The 20000-nt window shown below is 44.9% G+C and overlaps 1 protein-coding gene across 21 annotated transcripts in view; it reads right to left on the bottom strand.

The window, feature by feature from the left end:
- LOC106577377 (transcription factor COE3) overlaps window positions 1–20000 on the bottom strand; it is a 245469-nt gene that overhangs the window by 1072 nt on the left and 224397 nt on the right. For 4 of the 21 annotated variants that reach the window (XM_045701125.1, XM_045701128.1, XM_045701131.1 and 1 more), the window contains exons 12-16: window positions 14633–14698; window positions 12030–12207; window positions 8844–9026; window positions 7838–8035; window positions 1–908 (exon numbers count right to left, since the gene is read on the bottom strand). The exon at window positions 1–908 is cut by the window's left edge and continues 1072 nt beyond it. In XM_045701125.1, coding sequence (XP_045557081.1) covers window positions 877–908; window positions 7838–8035; window positions 8844–9026; window positions 12030–12207; window positions 14633–14698 — 657 coding nt within the window. In that variant the 3' untranslated portion in view covers window positions 1–876. Of the gene's footprint in view, window positions 909–7837; window positions 8036–8831; window positions 9030–12029; window positions 12208–14632; window positions 14699–20000 lie in introns of all 21 variants that reach the window. The other 17 variants (XM_045701120.1, XM_045701121.1, XM_045701129.1 and 14 more) reach the window with 10 other exon arrangements.

Here is a 20000-nt window from a genome sequence, read left to right as displayed (position 1 = left end):
CAGTAGCCTAAGAATGCAATATTATACAGTGCTAGCAAAACAGTGGAAAAACATTGCAGATCACACTTGCTTAACTGGAAGCTGCAGCAGTGGAAGTAGTTAATTTTTTACCAACAGACAGTAGCTTTTCATCTCTGTTAGTGTGCTTTTTGAAGGCAAAAAAAAAAAGAATCATTGACTTACAATTTCTACCTACAATAAGTTAGAAAGTAATTTTTTTTTGTTGATAAAGTAAGTAGGCATTATGAAATGTCCTCTGTCAGCCACTCAGATTATTGGTATTTACTTCTTCATGTTAATGTTTTGTTTTTTTAAATCATATATTTGATATTATTTCCAGTTGTAAATGTGTTCACACTGTCTTGGCCCCCTTTTCTCTTACCACAAATTAAAAAAGAGAAAGAAATAAGGAATTCACATTATAGAGATACTTAACTGCTGTGCATCGTGTGAAGAGAAACGTATTCTGAGGTATTGTCATCAGTGTTGTTCATCAAATTGATCATCCTCAAAGATTCTCCCAACACATAGCAACAACTAGACAAAGCCAAGATCAAACCAGACACTTTTATACAAAATAGCAATTTTTCTTCCTTCCTTTCTTCGAGACTGAGAAATGGTAAAATATGACAAGAAATCAGTCAGTAAAATTAAATTGTTAATGACAAAGTTGCTTGCATTGTCACAATTCATAATTGTTTGAATAAAATCTTTGAAACAGTCTTTTTTTTCCTCTGAATAAACAGAATATGTTGTTGATTTTATTCATGATTGATGACACAGATTCAACCAGAATCTTCTAAAGGTACTAAACAAGTCCCCCTGCAGCCCCTTTTTGTGACGACTGGTGCTCGGAGAGGAAGAAGAGTGTTCAATTTACATGGGTGGGACAACGAGGCCGGACATCGCTAGAAGATAAGAGATGGAAAAACAAACAACTTTAACATCACAGTTCAGTTCGTATAGCAATACGCAACGCACAGAAATGTACACAAACACATTATTACCAGTTTACTAAATAGACGGGACGAAGAAATGGGGGGTAGTGGGAGAGTGTGTAGGGAGTGGATGGGGGGTAGTGGGAGAGTGTGTAGGGGAGTGGATGGGGTGGGGGTAGTGGGAGAGTGTGTAGGGAGTGGATGGGGGGGTAGTGGGAGAGTGTGTAGGGGAGTGGATGGGGGGGTAGTGGGAGAGTGTGTAGGGGAGTGGATGGGGGGGTAGTGGGAGAGTGTGTAGGGGAGTGGATGGGGGGTAGTGGGAGAGTGTGTAGGGGAGTGGATGGGGGGGTGGTGGGAGAGTGTGTAGGGGAGTGGATGGGGGGTGGTGGGAGAGTGTGTAGGGGAGTGGATGGGGGGTGGTGGGAGAGTGTGTAGGGGAGTGGATGGGGGGTAGTGGGAGAGTGTGTAGGGGAGTGGATGGGGGGTAGTGGGAGAGTGTGTAGGGGAGTGGATGGGGGGGTAGTGGGAGAGTGTGTAGGGGAGTGGATGGGGGGTAGTGGGAGAGTGTGTAGGGGAGTGGATGGGGGGGGTAGTGGGAGAGTGTGTAGGGAGTGGATGGGGGGTAGTGGGAGAGTGTGTAGGGGAGTGGATGGGGGGTAGTGGGAGTGTGTAGGGGAGTGGATGGGGGGTGAGTGGGAAGGGAGGTGTGGAGGGGGAGTGGATGGGGGGTAGTGGGAGAGTGTGTAGGGGAGTGGATGGGGGGGTAGTGGGAGAGTGTGTAGGGGAGTGGATGGGGGGTAGTGGGAGAGTGTGTAGGGGAGTGGATGGGGGGGTAGTGGGAGAGTGTGTAGGGGAGTGGATGGGGGGTAGTGGGAGAGTGTGTAGGGGAGTGGATGGGGGGGTAGTGGGAGAGTGTGTAGGGGAGTGGATGGGGGGTAGTGGGAGAGTGTGTAGGGGAGTGGATGGTGGGGGTAGTGGGAGAGTGTGTAGGGGAGTGGATGGGGGGTAGTGGGAGAGTGTGTAGGGGAGTGGATGGGGGGGGGTAGTGGGAGAGTGTGTAGGGGAGTGGATGGGGGGGGTAGTGGGAGAGTGTGTAGGGGAGTGGATGGGGGGGGTGGGAGAGTGTGTAGGGGAGTGGATGGGGGGGGGGTAGTGGGAGAGTGTGTAGGGGAGTGGATGGGGGGGTAGTGGGAGAGTGTGTAGGGGAGTGGATGGGGGGGTAGTGGGAGAGTGTGTAGGGGAGTGGATGGGGGGGTAGTGGGAGAGTGTGTAGGGGAGTGGATGGGGTGGGGGTAGTGGGAGAGTGTGTAGGGGAGTGGATGGGGGGGTAGTGGGAGAGTGTGTAGGGGAGTGGATGGGGGGGTAGTGGGAGAGTGTGTAGGGGAGTGGATGGGGGGTGTGGGAGAGTGTGTAGGGAGTGGATGGGGGGGTAGTGGGAGAGTGTGTAGGGGAGTGGATGGGGTGGGGGTAGTGGGAGAGTGTGTAGGGGAGTGGATGGGGGTAGTGGGAGAGTGTGTAGGGGAGTGGATGGGGGGGTAGTGGGAGAGTGTGTAGGGAGTGGATGGTGGGGGGTAGTGGGAGAGTGTGTAGGGGAGTGGATGGGGGGGTAGTGGGAGAGTGTGTAGGGGAGTGAATGGGGTGGGGGTAGTGGGAGAGTGTGTAGGGGAGTGGATGGGGGGGTAGTGGGAGAGTGTGTAGGGGAGTGGATGGGGGGGGTAGTGGGAGAGTGTGTAGGGAGTGGATGGGGGTGGGGAGTGTGTAGGGAGTGGATGGGGGGAGTGGAGTGTGGGGAGTGGATGGGGGTAGTGGGAGTGTGTAGGGGAGTGGATGGGGGGTAGTGGGAGAGTGTGTAGGGGAGTGGATGGGGTGGGGGTAGTGGGAGAGTGTGTAGGGGAGTGGATGGGGGGGGGTAGTGGGAGAGTGTGTAGGGGAGTGGATGGGTGGGGGTAGTGGGAGAGTGTGTAGGGGAGTGGATGGGGGGTAGTGGGAGAGTGTGTAGGGGAGTGGATGGGGGGGTAGTGGGAGAGTGTGTAGGGGAGTGGATGGGGGTGGGGGTAGTGGGAGAGTGTGTAGGGGAGTGGATGGGGGGTAGTGGGAGAGTGTGTAGGGGAGTGGATGGGGTGGGGGTAGTGGGAGAGTGTGTAGGGGAGTGGATGGGGGGTAGTGGGAGAGTGTGTAGGGGAGTGAATGGGGTGGGGGGTAGTGGGAGAGTGTGTAGGGAGTGGATGGGGGGGTAGTGGGAGAGTGTGTAGGGGAGTGGATGGGGTGGGGGGGTAGTGGGAGAGTGTGTAGGGAGTGGATGGGGGGTAGTGGGAGAGTGTGTAGGGGAGTGGATGGGGTGGGGGTAGTGGGAGAGTGTGTAGGGAGTGGATGGGGGGGAGTGGTGGGAGTGTGTAGGGAGGGGAGTGGGGGGGGAGTGGTGGGAGGTGTAGGGGAGTGGATGGGGGTGGTGGGGGTAGTGGGAGAGTGTGTAGGGGAGTGGATGGGGGGGTAGTGGGAGAGTGTGTAGGGGAGTGGATGGGGGGTAGTGGGAGAGTGTGTAGGGGAGTGGATGGGGGTGGGGGGTAGTGGGAGAGTGTGTAGGGGAGTGGATGGGGGTGGTGGGGTCTGAGTGAAATTTGCTTTCCTAACATGACATAGTAGAAAGACCACTTTTTAAAAGAGGAGCTTTCTGACATTTTCAGGAGAAAGCATCCTGTCTTCCCAACATGTGTGATATTTCTTTTAGCGTTTTGTTAATGGCAAACAGTGGCCTGGGGTCCCAGGAGGCAGTCCATGCTGACAGCTGAGAAACAACATGGTCACGTCTGCTAACGTCAGATACCCTACCCAGGACTTTCTCTCTCTCCCCCTCTCTCTCTCTCTCTCTCTCTCTCTCTCTCTCTCTTTCTCTCTCTCTCTTTCTCTCTCTCTCTCTCTCTCTCTCTCTTTCTTTCTCTCTCTCTCTTTCTCTCTCTCTCTCTTTCTCTCTCTCTCTTTCTCTCTCTCTCTCTCTCTCTCTCTCTCTCTCTCTCTCTCTCTCTCTCTCGCTTTCTTTTTTTCTCTCTCTCTCACCAGCCAAGGACCAGACACTTCTCAGGTTCCCTCAAATTGAAATCCTTGGTAGTTTTTTTTACGCCAACATTACTGCAAGGCATTCTACCATATAGCAGGTCTCTGAATTTCACAGCGTGTAGTGGATTTTTAAGTCTTATCACAAGGTAAACGCATCTGAGGTGCACATAATCTGTAATTCTAGAGTTTGCGTGTTATGAATACGATTTTATATGTTTTTATCATGATATACGGTATGCATCTACTTCATATATATATATATACTGACTCCTAGATTGAATCAGATCAAATGAACCAGCGATAGCAGACACCTGAATAGTGGATGTTTTGGCCTGTTGGAGGTGGAACTGCATCGGAGATGTCAAATCGGTCAGCAGACATACCCGACCCACTCACATTAGAAGTTCCGAGTGACAAAGTTTAGGCAGTATAGAAATAATCACGCTCAAATTGAAAAATCATTCAACAAAATAATGAGCGTTTTCAACACCCTAATGAAGGTGTCGATTACAACTCACATTCCAGTGTTCCAACTCATAAACAAGGGTGCACGGGATTTCTGTTAATGCAACTCATTACAGCCAATGGCAACATCCGCTTTAGGAACCGCTTCGTGATTTGACAACTCTAATGCAGTTCCACCTCCAACACAACCGCTATGCGGATATCGACTAGTGGATCTGACTGAACGGAGCCCTGAATTGTAGTGTTCAGATGCTGGGGAGAGTATCCTACAGATAAATTGTAGTGTTCAGATGCTAGGGAGAGTATCCTACAGATGAATTGTAGTGTTCAGATGCTAGGGAGAGTATCCTACAGATGAATTGTAGTGTTTAGATGCTAGGGAGAGTATCCTACAGATTAATTGTAGTGTTTAGATGCTAGGGAGAGTATCCTACAGATGAATTGTAGTGTTCAGATGCTAGGGAGAGTATCCTATAGATTAATTGTAGTGTTCAGATGCTAGGGAGAGTATCCTACAGATGAATTGTAGTGTTTAGATGCTAGGGAGAGTATCCTATAGATGAATTGTAGTGTTTAGATGCTAGGGAGAGTATCCTACAGATGAATTGTAGTGTTTAGATGCTAGGGAGAGTATCCTATAGATGAATTGAAGGGTTCAGATGCTAGGGAGAGTATCCTATAGATGAATTGTAGTGTTCAGATGCTAGGGAGAGTATCCTACAGATGAATTGTAGTGTTTAGATGCTAGGGAGAGTATCCTACAGATGAATTGAAGGGTTCAGATGCTAGGGAGAGTATCCTACAGATGAATTGAACAGTCCAGATGCTAGGGAGAGTATGCTACAGATGAATTGTAGTGTTTAGATGCTATGGAGAGTATCCTATAGATGAGCTGCCAGAAGAAAGAAGATTGATGTACTCGGTCCTTCAACTCACTTTAACAATTGGGCCTTCCTGTTTCTCCAGTGCTTTGGACTTATTTGTGGAGTCATGGTTGGAATGCTTTTAAGTTTGCCAGTTGGACTTGATGACATGGCATTCCTCATTAATTTCTGCAGACTACATATTAATAAGTATACACATGTAACAGCATGAACTTTAATTTCCCACTTCATTAGCTCCAGCATTATTAATATTGGATGCACACACTATGACTAAAACCTGTTTTCAAGCACAACAAGTCGGCCTTGACATAGAGCAGGAAAATAAAGCCAGAATCACACTTTCATTCAAACTGGTTGACGCTGATGTGTTTTGTTTGCACAATGACCCTCTCTGTATTTCTGTTGAGTTTCTGCTTTTCTCAATTAGAAAAGCAATATATTTAGACTGTGTTGCGTCGCGTAACGTTGTCTTGGTGTTAAACTGCACAACTAGCAAAAAACACACAGTGGATAAAATGTGTACGCTTTTAACGAGAGCAGAAAAAAACATGCATTTTTAACCGAGGACAATACTCCAGCTAAATCAGTGGGAAGTTTGACGTGTGTTGCTTTCGAAAGGGCTGGGAACGTGCTGATCTCTAATGCTGGCTACATTAAAAAAATACCGTGCTGGAGTGCTTGTAGGAGTTACAGGGAGTCTATTCACCAAGGACCAAGGACTGGAAAGGGCTCACTAGGGTCAGTGGAAGAGGGTGGGGGATGGGGGTGGGGTGGGGGATGGGTGGGTGGGTGTGATGGGATGTGAATATTAAAGCATATGATGTACAATTCAGATGAAATGTAAAAGAGGGCTGGATCCTAGGGCTGCAGTGAATAATGCAGAAGTACGATAGCTATGGGACCTTACGTGATTGGTCTGTTTATCATTACAGTACTCAGCTTAGGATACATACTGTATATATCAGGCTATCAAGGTTCGGCTAAATTCTAAATTCTGAATTGAAGTGAATTCAAACCATGAATTTGAATTGAATTTGAACTGACCACAAACCCACAGGAAGCATAATTTGAACTGAAGGAATAATACTATACATTTAAAGCATTTCAAACTAATTCAACTGAGACATTCATTTGACAAACCTTTTATCAAAATGATCTTCGACTTATTAACAAGCAATATACGCCAGATTTCAAATATTATATTTTAAGATGTCAAACAGTATTTTTCATTGTCATGAAAGATTTCTAGATTGCTAGATTGTTGCTAGATTGTTCCCAGTGTTTGATCAAGTGCATTCTGGGAAACATTATTTTTATTCATCCTTTATTTTACTAGGCAAGTCAGTTAAGAACAAATTCTTATTTACAATGACGGCCTAGGAACAGTGGGTTAACTGTCTTGTTCAGGGGCAGAACAACAGATTTTTACCTTTCGGTTACTGGCCCAATGCTCTAACCACTAGGCTACCTGCCACCCCATTAAGGGAATTCTAAATTATTATAGACAACCCACAACATGCTCTTAATATTTACAGACCACTGTAATTATTTAAAATAGTTTTAGGAGAATGAGTTAAAAAAATGTTTTAATGTTTCAACCATATGCTACATGACATTCGTAACCATACATGAAGTCAAAATGAACAGTCCTATAGTGATAGAAATAAATAATAAATAATAATTACAATTTCATGGAATTTAATTGAATTACATCTACTTCCTTTAATTCAAATTATTTTCAAATTCTGCTTTCTGTGGTATGTGGCCAAATTAAATAAAATTAAAATAAAAAAATGGAATTGGAATTAAAGAGCAATTTACAAATCAATTCAGAATTGACCCCAACCCTGTATGTACTGATATGCTGTACCATGGTATTATGATGCAAAAATATATAGGGGGAGAGTAACCCCCATTAATTTCAAATTCTGCTTTCTGTGGTATGTGGCCAAATTAAATAAAATTAAAATAAAAAAATGGAATTGGAATTAAAGAGCAATTTACAAATCAATTCAGAATTGACCCCAACCCTGTATGTACTGATATGCTGTACTATGGTATTATGATGCAAAAATATATAGGGGGAGAGTAACCCCCAGAGACTCCTAACTTCCCTTAATCATTAATGGTTTGATAAATAAATACATAAATAAATAAATCAACACATACATGCAGGCATAATGTACCCATCAATCCATCCATCCATCCGTCCACGCAATCATCATCCATCCTCAAATATATCATTTATGTCCACTCGTACTCTCGTTTAACCCAGACTGGCGGTGCATGGTTGCCCATGGTTTTGGGTGGAGGTGGGCAGGTAGGCAGGTGAGAGAGATGCCAGTGGGCCAAACAGGTCAGAACAGAACAGAGAGATGACAGTAGGCCAACAGGTCAGAACAGAACAGAGAGATGCCAGTAGGCCAACAGGTCAGAACAGAACAGAAGGACAGAATGACTATGGAGGGCACTGTAAAAGGAGGGAGGACAGCTCACCTTGAAGTCCATTGCCATTTGCACTGGTGCAAGAAGGTGGTGGAGAAGCTTGGGGCCTTACAACAGGGGCAAAGGCGCTCTTTTGTTTCACTGCAGAGATGACATTGGCAGGTGAGAATGAGAAAATGCCGTGTGTACTGCTACAGTTTGAAGAGAGGCTGACCGAAGAGGCTGCCATGGTAGGGCTCGACGGCACTACTGCAATAAAGCAAACATAAGCACCACTCAGAGAGGAGTTTCACCACGGCACAGATAATTCAAAAATCAAGATTTTTTTTAGATTGATTGATTAAATTAATTGATAGGGCCTTGCCTCTTTTCAAATCAAAACGTATATAGATGTAGAAAGAAATCAGGAGAAATCAAGATGATTTGTGATTTAAAAAAGAAATGATCAGAATTTGGATGGGATTCGACAAATAATAACATTTACTTAAGTAAGAAACCAATTTGTAATAATAACAAAAATGTTTTTCAAATTCATATTTGGAGTTTGTGGGATTGTGATATGAAATGTTCTGCCTTGGCCACTCTGGATAATAGGTATCTGACAATAGACTCTTGATTGGGGGGAAATCAGTCACAAAAACTTTGCTTCTATAATTTTTGGCATTTTCTATTGGGGGCGTGCACCATGTCATACATTTTTTTACTTTTCCATGTATTTTTTTGTGTAAATTTGTAAGTCTGATTGATGACTTTTTTTTTAAGTTGAGTCTTGGGTTTTCAGCCTCCAGAGTCACCCCTCCTTTTATCCAGTAGCACACATTCCAAAATAATACAAACACTAATCAAAACAATAACAGAGGGGGGGGGGGGGGGGGGGGGTTTAGGCAAAAATCAAGTAAATCAAAAATAAAGAAAAGAAAGAAAATAAAAAAAATAAAAAATCAAGTAAATCAAGAAAATAAAAAATCAAGAAAATCAAGAAAATCAAGAAAAAGCTAAGCTCCTCAGACTCGTAGATAAGGAGGAAGTAGAGGTGTGTCGTTACCTTGATACTTACTGCCGTAGGGGGAGTTGGCAGAGGAGCCGTTGAGGAAGCCTGGTGAACTGGGTACTCCCAGATTGGACATGGGGTTGCCGTAGCCGTTCATGCTGTTGCTAACGGTGTTGTAGTTGGCCTGTTGTGGGGTGCTGCTGGGGACGTAGCCTCGAGGGGACACACTGCTGGTTTGACGGCTGTATCCTACTGTTGAGAGGGGGGAGAAAAGGACTTAGGGAAGGTAGAGCCACAACATTGGGGTATTGTATAGATACATAGTCTACTATATGTCCGAAGTGACGACCTGTTCCTTATTTAGTGGCCTGCTTTTGATCAGGGCCCACAGGGACCACAGGGACCACAGATAACATAGGTACCATAGGGACCATAGGGAACATAGGGCTCTGGTCAAAAGTAGTGCACTATGTAGGGCAGGGATGTCAAACTCATTCCATGGAGGGCTTAGTGTCTGCAAGTTTTTAGTTGTTCCTTTCAATTAAGACCTTGACAACCAGGTGAGGGGAGTTCCTTACTGAGACCTAGACAACCAGGTGAGGGGAGTTCCTTACTGAGACCTTGACAACCAGGTGAGGGGAGTTCCTTACTGAGACCTAGACAACCAGGTGAGGGGAGTTCCTTACTGAGACCTAGACAACCAGGTGAGGGGAGTTCCTTACTGAGACCTAGACAACCAGGTGAGGAGAGTTCCTTACTGAGACCTAGACAACCAGGTGAGGTGGGTTCCTTACTGAGACCTAGACAACCAGGTGAGGGGAGTTCCTTACTAATCGGTGATCTTAATTCATCCACCAAGTACAAGGGAGGAGCGAAAACCCGCAGACACTCGACCCTCTGTGGAATGAGTTTGACTGGTGACGTAGGGAATAGAGCCTGACGCGAGCCTGACGCTCGACCATAGTGTTTTAATGTGTTGTTAAGACTCTGTGTCCATCAGCCAGCTGACTGACATCTCTCATGTATTATGCCATGTGTCCAGTAAGTACACAGATGTGTGCTTCTCCTCATGAAAGCACACGGAAACCTACCCAGAAAACCCTAAGACTTAGACAACCAGGTGAGGGGAGTTCCTTACTGAGACCTAGACAACCAGGTGAGGGGAGTTCCTTACTGAGACCAGGTGACAACGAGTAAATACAACCAGTAAATACAACCAGTAAATACAGCCAATGCTGTATGCAGGATTGTCTGTATTTACTGTGGAGCCATCACATAATATCTACATGGGCTTTTGTTTTCAAATGTAACCTTTATTTAGATGGCTCAGTTGGTAGAGCATGGTGTTTGCAACGCCAGGGTTGTGGGTTCGATTCCCACGGGGGACCAGTACGAATTAGAAGAAGAAAAAATGTATGAAATGTATGCATTCACTAGTGTAAGTCGCTCTGGATAAGGGCGTCTGCTAAATGACTAAATTGTAAATGTAAATGTAACAAGGCAAGTCAGTTAAAAACAAATTCTTATTTACCGGGGTAGGTTTTGGCCTACCCCGGCCAAACCTGGACGACGCTGGGCCAATTGTGCGCCACCGTATGGGACTCCCAATCACAGCCGGATGTGATATAGCCTGGATTCAAACCAGGGACTGTGGTGACACCTCACCTCTTAGACCGCTGCATCACTCGTAGCTTTCTATAGGTCTACCAGTGAGACCTGTGTACACTCCTAGCATCTAGCTAGCTATAGGTCTACCAGTGTTACATGTGTACACTCTTAGCATCTAGCTAGCTATAGGTCTACCAGTGTTACATGTGTACACTCTTAGCATATAGCTAGCTATAGGTCTACCAGTGAGACCTGTGTACACTCCTAGCATCTAGCTAGCTATAGGTCTACCAGTGTTACATGTGTACACTCCTAGCATCTAGTTAGCTATAGGTCTAGCAGTGTTACATGTGTACACTCCTAGCATCTAGCTAGCTATAGGTCTACCAGTGTTACATGTGGACACTCCTGGCATCTAGCTAGCTATATGTCTACCAGTGAGACATATGTACACTCCTAGCATCTAGCTAGCTATAGGTCTACCAGTGTTACATGTGGACACTCCTAGCATCTAGCTAGCTATATGTCTACCAGTAAGACCTGTGTACACTCCTAGCATCTAGCTAGCTATAGGTCTACCAATGAGACATGTGTACACTCCTAGCATCTAGCTAGCTATAGGTCTACCAGTGAGACATGTGTACACTCCTAGCATCTAGCTTTCTATAGGTCTACCAGTGAGACCTGTGTACACTCCTAGCATCTAGCTAGCTATATGTCTACCAGTGAGACATGTGTACACTCCTAGCATCTAGCTAGTTATAGGTCCACCAGTGTTACATGTGTACACTCCTAGCATCTAGCTAGCTATAGGTCCACCAGTGTTACATGTGTACACTCCTAGCATGTGTCATGAGACTAAGACATTAAGAAATAATCACACTATCCAGCGTACACTGACCTTAGCGGTGGCAACACAGAACAGATGTAAACCCTGACCTTAGCGGTGGCAACACAGAACAGATGTAAACCCTGACCTTAGCGGTGGCAACACAGAACAGATGTAAACCCTGACCTTAGCGGTGGCAACACAGAACAGATGTAAACCCTGACCTTAGCGGTGGCAACACAGAACAGATGTAAACCCTGACCTTAGCGGTAGCAACACAGAACAGATGTAAACCCTGACCTTAGCGGTGGCAACACAGAACAGATGTAAACCCTGACCTTAGCGGTGGCAACACAGAACAGATGTAAACCCTGACCTTAGCTGTGGCAACACAGAACAGATGTTATTAAGTATTATCATCCTAGGCGGCTGCTAAGTGAATAGTGGGGAGCGTTCGGTGGGTCGGCGGGTCATTCCCAGCCGAGCCAGGCAGGCAAACAGAACAGGGGAGGCGGTGACAGCATCAGGCTAGTCCCCAGGGACGACAGTTATAAGATCCAGCCAGGGAAGATAGAGCGGCTGCAAGCAGAAAGTCAGAGCCGGCCAGGTAATATTAAAGGGTAAAGCTAGATTAGTTGTTGTTGGCAGCTTATCTTCACTCATGGAGTACGTCCAAAATGGCACCCTATTCCCTATATAGTGCACTACTTTCTCAATGTAGTGCACTACTTTCCCTATATAGTGCACTACTTTCCCTATGTAGTGCACTAAGAAGGGAATAGGGAGCCATTTGGGAGGTCCCCATGGCTACATACCCTGGTCATTACCCTGTGATGTTTCTGAGACGTTGACGGCGAGCTGGCTGCCGAACGAGTTGACCCCCATCATGCCGCCGTGCGACGCCGTGTTGCCCAGTGAAGGGATCTGGTTGTGGTTACGTGGGACGCTGTACAGGGCCTCGGCGATGTCGGCCGCTCGCTTCAAGATGATCTCCTGAAAGAGGAGGAGAGGACGTGTTACAAGTGATCCATATGTCTGCCTTTAACATTAAACATTTAGTCTCATTGTGACCTTGTGTATTTGAACACATACGCAGATGAAGGTTACAGTAATGGTATTTGTATTTATTATGGATCCACATTAGTTCCTGCCAAAGTAGCAGCTACTCTTCCTGGGGTTTATTATGGATCCCCATTGGTTCCTGCCAAGGCAGCGGCTACTCTTCCTGGGGTTTATTATGGATCCCCATTAGTTCCTGTCAAGGCAGCAGCTACTCTTCCTGGGGTTAATTATGGATCCCCATTAGTTCCTGTCAAGGCAGCAGCTACTCTTCCTGGGGTTTATTATGGATCCCCATTGGTTCCTGCCAAGGCAGCAGCTACTCTTCCTGGGGTTTATTATGGATCCCCATTAGTTCCTGCCAAAGTAGCGGCTACTCTTCCTGGGGTTTATTATGGATCCCCATTGGTTCCTGCCAAGGCAGCGGCTACTCTTCCTGGGGTTTATTATGGATCCCCATTGGTTCCTGCCAAGGCAGCGGCTACTCTTCCTGGGGTTTATTATGGATCCCCATTAGTTCCTGTCAAGGCAGCAGCTACTCTTCCTGGGGTTTATTATGGATCCCCATTAGTTCCTGTCAAGGCAGCGGCTACTCTTCCTGGGGTTTATTATGGATCCCCATTAGTTAGTGCCAAGGCAGCAGCTACTCTTCCTGGGGTTTATTATGGATCCCCATTAGTTCCTGCCAAGGTAGCAGCTACTCTTCCTGGGGTTTATTATGGATCCCCATTAGTTCCTGCCAAGGCAGCAGCTACTCTTCCTGGGGTTTATTATGGATCCCCATTAGTTAGTGCCAAGGCAGCAGCTACTCTTCCTGGGGTTTATTATGGATCCCCATTAGTTCCTGCCAAGGCAGCAGCTACTCTTCCTGGGGTTTATTATGGATCCCCATTAGTTCCTGCCAAGGCAGCAGCTACTCTTCCTGAGGTTTATTATGGATCCCCATTAGTTTCTGCCAAGGCAGCAGCTACTCTTCCTGGGGTTTATTATGGATCCCCATTAGTTCCTGCCAAGGCAGCAGCTACTCTTCCTGAGGTTTATTATGGATCCCCATTAGTTTCTGCCAAGGCAGCAGCTACTCTTCCTGGGGTTTATTATGGATCCCCATTAGTTCCTGCCAAGGCAGCAACTACTCTTTCTGGGGTCCAGCAAAATTAAGGCAGTTTATACAGTTTTTTTAAACATTACAATACATTCACAACAGAATTCACAACACATTAAGTGTGTTCCCTTAGGCCCCTACTCCACTATCACATATCTACAAAACACAATCCATGTGTAGTATAGTGCGTATGCTGTCATGTGTGTGTGTGTATGTATGCATGTGTCTGTGCCTATGTTTGTGTTGCTTCACATTCCCTGCTGTTCCATAAGGTGTAATTATTTAACTGTTTTTTAAATCTAATTTTACACTTTGCATGAGTTACTTTATGTGGAATAGAGTTCCATGTAGTCATGGCTCTATGTAGTACTGTGTGCCTCCCATAGTCTGTTCTGGACTTGGGGACTGTGAAGAGACCTCTGGTGGCATGTCTTGTGGGGTATGCGTGGGTGTCCGAGCTGTGTGCCAGTAGTTTAAACAGACACCTCGGTGCATTCAAACTGCTGTCATTTGTGGATGTTTCAGTATAACTGAGTCATCTGAAACTGCTATAGCACAAGGTTATAATTTAGCTGAAACATTGGAGAGAGAGAGAGAGAGAGAGAGAGCGAGAGAGAGAGAGAGAGAGAGAGAGAGAGAGAGAGAGAAAGAGAAAATAAAAAGTACTACCTAGGTCAATTCGTCTGAATGCATTAGAGCCTGATAAAGCTGTGCTCCATACATTTATTTGGAGGGAATTTGCATTGGTTACAGAAAGCACCTTTTGGCCCTGGTTCAAGGTTATTCTCTCATTTGAATAGGTCTCTCTGTGTGTGTGTTTTGACTGATTACCTCCTCTATCTCAGATGTGTGCAGTAGCCAGGAATAAATACGTTGGGAGAACAGGAAAAATAAATATTCAACCTCTCCGAGAGCAATGACACCACAGTACTACATACAGTACAATGGCCTGGAGCTAGCTTTGAAAAAGAGAAAGAAAGTGGAGGGTTGCAGGGAAAAAAAGCTGATTTAATTACCGCAAATGTACACAAAGAGAGAGAGACAGAGAGAGAGAGAGAGAGAGAGAGAGAAAGAGAGAGAGACAGAGAGAGAGAGACAGTGAGAGAGAGACAGAGAGAGAGACAGAGAGAGACAAAGAGAGAGAGAGAGACAGAGAGACACAGAGAGACACAGAGACAGAGAGAGAGAGAGAGAAATCTGCATGTGATAGACAGTGCAGAGCGCAGGATGCTGTGTTGTGTTGTGCAGTGCCTTTACCTGGTTGTTGTGGGGCATTCCATACAGAGCCTCCACAAGGTCAGCTGCTCTCTTCAGCAACACCTCCTACAGGAGAGAACACATGAGACCAGAGTCAGACACACAACACAGGAAGGAAAAGGACCAAACAATCTCACAATCCATCTTTTTATCCAGGTCTTCCTTTGGAAAGAGGTCTTCTGATCTCAACTGGACTATCAGGTTAAATAAAGGTTAAATAAACTGAACAAAAAAAATATAAACACAACAATTTCAAAGATTTTACTGAGTTACAGTTCATATAAGGAGATCGGTCATTTTAAATAAATGGGTCTCAGGATCTCATCACATGTATCTTTGTGTATTCAAATTGCCATCGTTAAAATGCTGTTGTGTTTGTTGTCCATAGCTTATGCCTGCCCCCACCATAACCCGACCGCCATCATGGGGCACTCTGTTCACAACGTTGACATCAGCATACCGCTCGCCCACACGACGCCATACATGTAGTCTGCGGTTGTGAGGCCGGTTGGATGTACTGCCAAATTCTCTAAAATGAAGTTGGAGGCGGCTTATGGTAGAGAAATTAACATAAGAACATGCTAATTGCAAGCTCCCTCAACATTTTTGGCTGTGGTATTGTGTTGTGTGACAAAACTGCACCTTTTAGAGTGGCTTCTTATTGTCCCCAGCACAAGGTGCACCTGTGTAATGATCATGCTGTTTAATCAGCTTCTTGATATGCCACACCTGTCAGGTGGATGTATTATCTTGGCAATGGAGAAATGCGCACTAACAGGGATGTAAACACATTTTGAGAGAAATAAGCTTTTTTGAACGTATGTAAAATTCCGGGGATATTTTATTACAGCTCCAAAAACACGGGACCAACACTTTACATGTTGTGTTTACATTTTTGTTCAGCGTGGATAAAAAAAAACATTTTTGCATATCCATGTTTAGGGAAGTTGGCTAGCCTAGTAGGTACTGTATATAACCTACTACTGTACCAGTTCTGATAAGGACTCTAATAACCAACATAGAGGGTTCTAATCTAACCCATTTTATTAGGCTCAGTTACACATCAGAGGGCTGCCAGATTGTTAAGTAGTTCCAATAGACTCCAACCTTAATGCTAAATGAGTAAAATAAGTACTTGAGTTTTTTTTAATGCTGCTGGGTATTAAACAAACAAACACACATTGCCCGATATGAAAGGCGGCCAGGCACTGCATTTGGCTGCTAATTCCCAGCACTTTAGTGGCGTAGAACAATGAGTCATTTTCCATATCTTAATTAAACTGGCAGAGTCCTTAAAGACAACATCTCACCCCTAATTCAAGCCCCACATTTGCAGGAGAGTTCAATGCTCATTCTTCTTTCTTCCCAACAATAAAGTGAATTAGCTTGGGTTAATCTAGTTCTTTCATAATGACATTAGGACATTTTTCAATTAACCTCTTTCACTGCCTGTTGTAAAGGACTTCATAAATGACTTCACATCCAGCCAGCGATGAGTGCCAGTGCCCAGGGACATGGGATGCACAGGACCCTGTCTTATCCATGTCTGCATGCCTCCCCTCTACTTTATAACAACATGGATTCACTTGCTGCTTAAGTCCCCTACCGAAATGAGAATACGCCTTGCCAAGTGTCAACAATACAACACTGAGAAGCTTCAGCCAGTTTCTCTCGATTTGGGCTGGTTGTTGTTTTCAAGGCCGAAAAAAAAGAACTAAAGCAGTATTCTTGGGATATTTAGATTTTTTTGAGTGGAAAGATGTAGATAGTGTTAATTTAACCAAATAGTCCTCCGAAAGTCTTATTCAAAATACCATTCCTTCTAGTTCCTCTTTTGGCTGGTACCATTGATATACATTAACAATTCTGTCTTGTTCCACCGCACAAAGCTTTATCAGATCACAGCAAATAAATACGGCAAACATCACCATATATATTGTAGACTCAATGTAAATGCAGACTGCTTGTTTTCAGAAGAACACTGGGTGACCACGGAGACTCTGATCGTGGTTGGATTGTAAATGTAGACTGCTGTTTTCAGAAGAACACTGGGTCACCACGGAGACTCTGATCGTGGTTGGATTGTAAATGTAGACTGCTGTTTTCAGAAGAACACTGGGTGACCACGGAGACTCTGATCGTGGTTGGATTGTAAATGTAGACTGCTGTTTTCAGAAGAACACTGGGTGACCACGGAGACTCTGATCGTTGTTGGATTGGTGTTTCATTCAGAACAACATAAACCATGTTGGATCCTTTATTTATTGAGATTAATGACAGGAGACAGGGTTTCTTGTGTAGCTCCATACGTTTTATACACCCGGCCATCTAATCCAGAAAATTGCCGGATGGATGGCTCTTAAAATGAGCATTTACCTCTGAAATGGATGTCTATGCTTGATGTTGCATGCATCTAGTTTGCATACAAATAAAGAATTACACTTGTCATGAGGCAGGTACAATCAATGACTGGGCCAGCTGTCTTAATCTACTCTCATCAACCCAGGCTGCTCTCTCTCTCTCTCTCTCTCTCTCTGTCTCTTTCTCTAGCTCTATATCTCTCTCTCTCTCTCTGAGAGGAAGATAAAGTGTTTTTCTGCCACGTTAATAATTACTCATAATCTCTTCCGTCATATCACAAGAGTTTTTACATGCCTCCCCATTTTGAGCGACGATTATCACAATTAAAACTGGCACGTTATACACAACCCATTTCTCATTCCGGAGAAACAGGAAATGCTGGCTCTCGCCCTCCACTACTCGTCCATATGGCACTCTACTGTAGGAGGAAACATAAGGATGGGCTCAGGAAAATAACATTGCCTCTCATCTTTAATCTGTCATTTACCACATAACGTCTTAACTAATGAACCTGATTTGCAGGGCTGCGTTTAAGTGCTGATCATATTGCACGGTGAGAAGTCAGAAGAACGTAACCCAATCAGTCAAGGGTGCTTTGAATGAGTTCTGTTGTGTTTGTTTTGTTCCACCATGGCCCCACTCATGCAAAGAGGCTCATGCTGTGAATATGATTAACAGAGGAATGGCTGTTCGAGGTGCATTTCAATGTAAATTCTGAAAAGTGTCCAAGACGATAAGTGTAATTGACTCGCTTTTTCACAGGGACGTTACAGAGTCTGGGTTAAACGGGAACTATTAAAGCTCAACATGAACTCAGAGCTTGTTTCATGATAAATGTGATAGTGTTATTATTACAAGTGTTCATTGTTATGCCCACGGACGACAAGCCATTTAAATGGGGGGTGAGGGGGGGTGGTACTGATTATCCTCGCACTTGACTATCTTGAGGAGTACATATCATCTCTGTTAAAGAAGGTAACCAAGGTGATGTGCCTCCAGGTGATAATGTCATTATAAAACTGTAAAGCAATTATTCTGTTAGTTCTTGCCTCTGGTTATGAATACATTTCAGCAGGTGCAGTAGATGTAGCAACCTCAAAAAAAAAGAAAAGTAGGCAAAAGAAGATGAATTTAAATGCATATGGGTAATTGCTCGACATGAACGCATTTCCCCCCAAAAAATAAATAATACAATATCTTCTGTATGGAGATTGAAAAGGAATTTAAATGGATTTGTGTTTGCCAAGTGAAACAAGAGAAAAACAACCAAGGGGGATAGTTGCTGGTTGTACCTTTAACTCTGCTGGTAGAAAATAAGCTAGGTTACCACGACATGATTTTGACAAAGGAGTAAGGGGATGTATCAGGTCGTAATAGTATTGTCATGTCCTCTGTTTTGTCCCAGTGCAACCAGGACGGAATGGATTACACTGTTTTCAAACAAGTCCCTTAAAAAGTCCCCCTTTGCATTCTTCCGTATCACATGACAGCTCCTAGTTATTGCATTTACTTCCTCTCTGGATGGTGATATATCCATGTGGATATGTGTTCTCTTCCGACCTTGGATCAGCCTAGTGTTTGATGTTATCCAGATTAGGGAGGTGAACTCCATTCAGGCTCTCTGTACAGGATGTATACTACGAAGCAGCAATGTAATCAGTGATACGTCAAGGCCAATACAAAGCTCACCATAACGGTTTTCTGTCGCATCACAATTACTCATCAAACTATGTGTATTAATGATCTCTCTGGGAAAAAAAGTAGGAAAATCAATAATGTGGTAATATTATTAACTGTGGGGTGAAGCTATAGAGGTAAATGGCAGCTAGTCTGATGCTTTGCCTCAATGTTAATATACACTTTAGATTCAAACCCCCTCCACCCTGCCCCATTATTTCATCACCTAGCACTCTCTCCTCTCTCTCTCTCTCTCTCTCTCTCTCTCTCTCTCTCTCTCTCTCCTCTCTCTCTCTCCTCTCTCTCTCTTCTTTCTCACTCTCTCCTCTCTCTCCTCTCTCTCCTCTCTCTCTCCTCTCTCCCTCCTCTCTCTCCTCTCTCTCTCTCTCTCTCGCTCTCTCTCTCTCCTCTCTCTCTCTCCTCCTCTCTCTCCTCTCTCTCCTCTCTCTCTCCTCTCTCTCTCTCTCCTCTCCCTCCTCTCTCTCCTCTCTCTTCTCTCTCTCGTCTTTCTCTCTCTTCTCTCTCTCTCTCTCTCTCTCTCCTCTCTCCTCTCTCTCTCTTCTCTCTCCTCTCTCTCTCTCCTCTCACTCTCTTCTCTCTCTCTCCTCTCTCTCCTCTCTCTCTCCTCTCTCTCTCTTCTCTCTCCTCTCTCTCCTCTCTCTCTCCCCTCTCTCCTCTCTCTCCCTTCTCTCTCTCTCCCTTCATTCTCCCCTTTCTGCAACATCTAATGCTGATGTTCTTTCATTCCATTACTCTTCTCATTCAGAATATATAGAAGGGTCAATTGCTGCTTTACGTGGCGGGTAGCGTTGCTCTGACCGGGGCGCAGAGCGCTGAGACGGCTGGCTTAACCATGATGAATCACCCGGCTCTTTCATTTACATGCTGCAGTACTTCACATCGGGGTCCATTAGAAGGGCAAATCAAATATTTATGTTGTTTTATTGAAACTGCTAGATTCCATCTCTGTTTCTGCCATCGTCTCATGCGGGGTCCTGCGTGGTACATCAGTAAGGCTATCTAAATTCCCTCTCACCTGTACACTAAAAGCCCGACAACGTTATTTGCGAAAGTGGAAAGAGGTGCATTTCCTGGATTGTTCGCTTGTTCGAATTTTTTTGTTGTTGTTGGGGGGCGTGTTATTTTGTTTTCTAACTAACGGCGACGTTAGGACTTCATCTCATATGTGGTTTAAACACGTCCAAATGGAGAGACAGAGTGCTCTGAGAGGAAGAGCTGTGTGTACGGAGCCTCTCCAGGCAACGTTTTATTGGTAACAGAGATAGTTTAAAGCATTTACTGAAATAAGACGTTCTGTGCAGATACTTTT

The sequence above is a fragment of the Salmo salar genome, chromosome ssa18 (genome assembly GCF_905237065.1).
Source record: "Salmo salar chromosome ssa18, Ssal_v3.1, whole genome shotgun sequence".
Taxonomy (NCBI): Eukaryota; Metazoa; Chordata; class Actinopteri; order Salmoniformes; family Salmonidae; genus Salmo; species Salmo salar.
This window is presented reverse-complemented; position numbering and strand designations above follow the sequence as displayed.